General features: G+C 53.3%; 1 protein-coding gene across 1 annotated transcript; it reads left to right on the forward strand.

Moving 5' to 3' along the window:
* Positions 1–44: 44 nt before the first annotated feature.
* Positions 45–2,862, forward strand: RPL10A (ribosomal protein L10a). Its single transcript, XM_054490670.2, has 6 exons — positions 45–518; positions 885–959; positions 1,033–1,113; positions 1,467–1,615; positions 2,261–2,433; positions 2,662–2,862. Exons 1-6 carry the CDS (start codon positions 514–516, stop codon positions 2,830–2,832), a joined length of 654 nt encoding a protein of 217 aa, XP_054346645.1. The 5' UTR covers positions 45–513; the 3' UTR covers positions 2,833–2,862.
* Positions 2,863–6,021: the final 3,159 nt, after the last annotated feature.

Below are 6,021 nucleotides of genomic sequence, written 5' to 3' on the forward strand. Positions count from 1 at the left end.
GAAAGGCAAGGAACAGAACTTTCCGGACACTTCCCTTACCACGAGTCCACGTTAGAGCAAGGTGCTGAGGGAGGGAGGTCGGGCCAGGCTTCCTTTTGAGAACAGAAGCTGGTGCGGAGGGCGCGAGGGGAGGGGTTTGAGGGACAAGCATGCCGGAATCCACGCTGTCAGTGAACATCACTGGGACGTACCAGTACGTGTGACTACCGAAGCTCGAGCCCCGAACCCAGCCGCTTCCCCAGGGGTCCAGCAGCAGCGGGCGCGAATCGGCACGTTACCGGGGGACCGCGGGGCACTCAGGACTGCGACAACTCCGTGGGTTCCCGCGCCGGCCTAGCGGCCCAGCGACGCCCCCCAGCGGCCGGAGAAGGCCGCGCTTCTCGGGGTTGACCCACCCAACCGCTCTGCGGGTAGGACCGAGGAGCAAGGCATTATCGCGAGATCAGGGCCACTATTTGAGCGCATGCGCAAGACATACTAGTCTCTTTTCCGGTTAGCGCGGCGTGAGAAGCTATGAGGTGAGTTGGTCCTGGAAGCCCTATCCGCGTTCATCCGCGCCTCCAGGTGCCCCGCCGAGGGTCCCGATCCTATAGGCCGAACTGGGAACCTTTGCGCCACCTTCGCCGCGGGGCATTTATCAAGGCGGGTCGGCCTGCGGGTCGCCCTTCCTGCCAGGTCCGATCACTGAGAGCCTCCCTCTTCCACCGGGGCTTGGGTCTGGGTCTGGGTCTGGGCTCCCGTCGTTCTACTTGGTGTCCGGAATCTACGGGGGAGTCCGCCGTGGGCCGCCCGCCCGTCTCGAAGCCTAGAGCCTCGGAGGCTTCCAGGCAGTCCGAGCGTGTGGACTCCGCGGCCCTGAGCGCGCTGTCGCTTCTCTCCCGTAGCAGCAAAGTCTCTCGCGACACCCTGTACGAGGCGGTGCGGGAAGTCCTGCATGGGAACCAGCGCAAGCGCCGCAAGTGAGTGCCGACCCTGGGGCACGGCGCGGGTGGCGAGGGCCGGCGGGTGCTTAATCCCCCTCCTCTCTCGAAGGTTCCTGGAGACGGTGGAGTTGCAGATCAGCTTGAAGAACTATGACCCCCAGAAGGACAAGCGCTTCTCGGGCACCGTCAGGTTGGCACCGTTCTGATCCCACCCAGCCCTCAGTGCCCCCGTGCCTGCCCCTCCCCTGCAGGCTCCCGCTGAGCCGGAGGCGGGCACGTCGGTACTGATGTGCTAGGGTAGTTCAGACCCCCTGCTCCAGGCAGACGCGGCTGGACGGACCCCCACCCTGGGTCTTAAAACATGAGGGGAGGCGTGGGGAGGCCTTGGCCGAGCCCGCCGGCCAGCCTGAGAAGCTAGGCTGGCTGCTGGTGAATGTGAACGCTCCGGGTAAGGCTCGGTGGCTGCTGCGGTCCCAGACCTTTCACCGGCCCTTGGGACCCAGGGCTAGGCATAACCTGTTGGTGCTGTCCCCCAAAACGCAGGCTTAAGTCCACTCCCCGCCCTAAGTTCTCTGTGTGTGTCCTGGGGGACCAGCAGCACTGTGACGAGGCTAAGGCCGTGGATATCCCCCACATGGACATCGAGGCGCTGAAAAAACTCAACAAGAATAAAAAACTGGTCAAGAAGCTGGGTGAGTCCGGCCGCTGTGGTTTTGCTTGTGAGATGTGTGATGGGGGCGGTAGAAAGGCTTTTCTGCCATTTCGATTTTTAAATGATGAGGGGCCTCGAATAGCAAAGGATCGGCGGTGGTTGCCTAGCTTGCCTGAGTGCTGTTTTAGCTTTGGGGTGGTTTGATGTTTGTATTGCTATGAGGATTCCAGTTGATGAGGGAGGCCAGGCATTGTAAGTTGACCAGCCAGGTGCTGGTGAACTATGATTTGGAAATCTTTACCCTGCGTTGTTTAGGCAGTGGCATTAGACTGCTTTTACAGGTAGGAAGCAGACATTCCCAGTTGTCACGTGTCCGGGGTCCACCGCTGAGAAATAGGCAGAATTCGAGCCCAGGCAGTCTTGACCGGAGCATCCGTTGTACAGCGGTTATGCCATGGATCATGGGTCAGCCTGGTTTTCCGAGAGCATGTTTTGGGACCAGTGAAGGTCCAGAGGACTTTCTGGAAACCGTTTGGGCTGAGGAAAAGACTGAGGCGGGGTAGAGAGGGTGCTGCTTGGAGGTCACTTACATGATTGATTCAAGTGCGTTTCTGGCCTGCCACATTTGAGGTGTTCCTTGGTGACCAGGTCCTAAGCAATGCCAATGGCTTCCTCTCTCTATCAGCCAAGAAGTATGATGCGTTTTTGGCCTCAGAGTCTCTGATCAAGCAGATTCCACGAATCCTCGGCCCAGGTCTAAATAAGGCAGGAAAGTTCCCTTCCCTGCTCACACACAACGAAAACATGGTGGCCAAAGTGGATGAGGTGAAGTCCACAATCAAGTTCCAAATGAAGAAGGTGAGTGGGTCTGGGGGGTTGCTATGGGTGAAGGTGTTGGCAGGGTCTAAATCTTATCCAAGTCTCTAAATATGCCAGTAAGAGCACCCACCAGGATTGAAACTTTTGGAGTAACCCTGGTCTTGGCCCGGGTCCAAGTACCTGCTCACCAGGCCACTGGGGGAGGAAGGACAGGCCATCTGCCATTCCTCCACCCACCTGACTTGATCCTCTCTTCCCTCTTCCCAGGTGTTATGTCTGGCTGTAGCTGTTGGTCACGTGAAGATGACAGACGATGAGCTTGTGTATAACATTCACCTGGCTGTCAACTTCTTGGTGTCATTGCTCAAGAAAAACTGGCAGAATGTCCGGGCCTTATATATCAAGAGCACCATGGGCAAGCCCCAGCGTCTATATTAAGGCACATTTGAATAAATTCTATTACCAGTTCCCTCTGTCTGCCTGTGATTGAGGGTTGGGGGTGGTTTGTCAGCTGACAAGTGAGGGCCTTGGCACTGCTGATGGCTAGTTGTGTAGTTTGTCACCTTGATGATGGATAGTTGGGTACTATAGGGAAGACGATGTTTTTCTGCCATCAAAATTAGGCAGTCTTGGGTATGTGATAGGGTTGCTAACGGCATTGAAGCTTTTTGACAGGATTGGTGGTCCAGGAAATTTAAAATAAGGATTTTAGTCAGCATTTCTGTGTTAACAAGACCACATGTGGAGTATCCTGTGCTTTTGGGTCAGTAATGAGTAAATGTTAAGGAAAACAAGGCACAGCAAACCAGTACAAAAGTATAATTAACGGACCTTGTTTTTAAATGGAGTCTAGCCCAGGCTGGAGCTCAATGGTGCGATCTCAATCTGTGGGTCCCGTTCAAGCGATTCTGCCTTGGCCTCCCAAAGTGTTGGGATTACAGGTGTGAGTCACCGTCCCCAGCCAGATCCTGGTAATTTTTCTAGGGGAACCAACAGTATTCCAGGTCCTTGCCCCAGGCAGGCTAAGCCCCCTCCTTTTCTGAGGCATTTCCCTGTTGGCAGTTCTTGCCTCTAGCACCCAGTACTGCTTTAACCTTTGACTAAAATCAGCTTAGTTTGACTTTGGTAAATAGGGGACCCAGTTCATCCCTGCTTTTTTTTTTTTTTAATTGAGACAAGAGTCTCACTTTGTCGCCCAGGCTGGAGTACAGTGGTGCCATCTCAGCTCACTGCAAGCTCCGCTTCCCGGGTTCACGTCATTCTCTTGCCTCCCAAGTAGCTGGGACTACAGGCGCCTGCCATCACACCTGGCTAATTTTTTGTATTTTTTTAGTAGAGATGGGGTTTCACTGTGTTAGTCAGGGCGGTCTCGATCTCCGGACCTCGTGATCTGCCTGCCTCGGCCTCCCAAAGTGTTGGGATTACAGGCATGAGCCACCATGCCCAGCCTCATCCCTGTTTCTTAATAGAAAAGGGTTATTTTATATTTTTGTTTGCCTCTTACCGCCCAGGCTAGAGTGCAGTGGCGTGATCGCTGCTCACTGCAACCTCTGCCTCCTGGAGTCTCTTGCCTTAGCCTCCCGAGTAGCTGGGACTACAGGTGCATACCACCACGCCTGGCTTATTTTTGTATTTTTAGTAGAGATGGGGTTTCACCATGTTGGCCAGGATGGTCTTGATCTCCTGACCTTGTGATCCGCCCGCCTGGGCCTCCCAAAGTGCTGGGATTACAGGCGTGAGCCACCGCGCCCGGCCGAGAAGGGTTATTTTAAAGCATAAAAGCAGTGCTTAAAAATGCTGCATTTTGGCCGGGTGCGGTGGCTCACGCCTGTGATCCCAGCTACTTGGGAGGCTGAGGCAGAAATGTTTGAACCCGGAAGGTGGAGGTTGCGGTGCGCTGAGATTGCGCCACTGCACTCTAGCCTGGGCGACAGCAAGAGTCCATCGGTGCCACTGCACTCTAGCCTGGTTGACAGCAAGAGTCCATCGGTGGTGTGTGTGGGGATGGGGGGGTAGGGGAGATGCTGCATTTCTCAAAACAAGCTTTCCCTGTCCCTGAACTGAAGAACACAGGATTTTCACTCTGAGCAGCTTTTGCTTTTTTAGCTTTTAAGTTACAGCACTTTCTTGGTAAGAAAGGTATAAAACCTAATGAGGATGAGCAGTGAATTTTGGTTCTCAAGACAGGTCCAGCCAGCTACTTCTTTAGGTTATTTTTCTTTTCTTTGGGGTTTTCTGTATTTTCTAAACCTCCTGTGATCTTTGCAATCAGAAGGAAAAGGGAAACTTTAGCTTAAAGCAAAAGCAATTATCTGAAGGCTCTTGTGTGCTAATTGCCCATAGATGTAATCGGTGTCCAGTGGAGCCTCCAGGAATTTCTGCCTCCTGGACCCCTCCTACTTACTGGGGCTCTGGGCACCCTCCCATCCATCCAGCAGGTGACAGTTTGGGGCTCCTAGTGGGATACCAGGCACACAACGTGGAGTCAGGCAGACCAGGTTGGAATCCTGATGTTGGCAGTGACTGGCTGTGAGAAGTACATTTAACATGTCTCAAGTTCTCCCCATCTGTTAACTTGAAGGTTGGACTAGAATGACCTAGAAGACTAGATTCTAGAGGGTTGCCAGATTTAGCAAATAAAAATGCAGGATGTCCTTAGTATTGCATGGAACATACTTAAATCATCTGTTTATCTGAAAATAAAATTTAACTGGGTCATCCCCATTCTGTTTAACCCTTTATTCTAGAGTCTCATCTCTAGCCTGCCACCCTCAGAGCAAATACAGTTTCATCCTGTGACAAGTGAGTCCAATCAGTTCACCCATATTTAACTGCAGGAGAAAAAGCTAGAACAGCCTCTTTGGGAATATGTTTACTTAAAGCTTTTTTTTTTTTTTTTTTTTTTTGAGACGGAGTTTAGCTCTGTCGCCCAGGCTGGAGTGCAGTGGTGCAATCTCGGCTCACTGCAACCTCCACCTCCCGGATTCAAGCTATTCTCCTGCCTTAGCCTCCTGAGTAGTTGGGACTACAGGCGTGTGCCACCACACCCGTCTAATTTTTTGTATTTTTTTTTTAGTAGAGACGGGGTTTCACCATGTTAGCCAGGATGGTCTCAATCTGACCTCGTGATCCACCCGCCTCAGCCTCTCAAAGTGCTGGGATTACAGGTGTGAGCCACTGTGCCCGGCCGCTGAAAGTCTTGAACTATCTCTGCCCCAGCCCCCTAAGGACTGTGGTCTGTCCCTGCTGAGGACAGGTGGCTCAGGACAGCAGGGCTTTCCAGGCAGACATGGGTAGGTCAGCAGCTATCACCTAGGGAGAGCACTTACCCTCCCTGAGTCACTTAGGGTCAGTTGCTAACCCCTAGGCTTTGGTCTGTGTTGTGCTGGCTTATCAGGGGGCCCTGGAGCTTCCATCTCAGTCAATGTGTGACCTTGAGCAAATCACTTCCCTTAGGTGACCTCAGGCCAGCACATACAAGTGCTCAGCTGGAAGCAGAAGGGAGTGAGGGAAATGTTGAGTGTGGGTAGGCCTTGGGGCCCCCCAAGAGATGGCATTGCAGGGGTTGGGGGTGATGACACACCAGGACCCAGAAGGAGCCGTCACCTGAAGCTGTTCCAATCCAAA

The sequence above is a fragment of the Pongo pygmaeus genome, chromosome 5, assembly GCF_028885625.2.
Source record: "Pongo pygmaeus isolate AG05252 chromosome 5, NHGRI_mPonPyg2-v2.0_pri, whole genome shotgun sequence".
NCBI classification, from domain to species: Eukaryota; Metazoa; Chordata; class Mammalia; order Primates; family Hominidae; genus Pongo; species Pongo pygmaeus.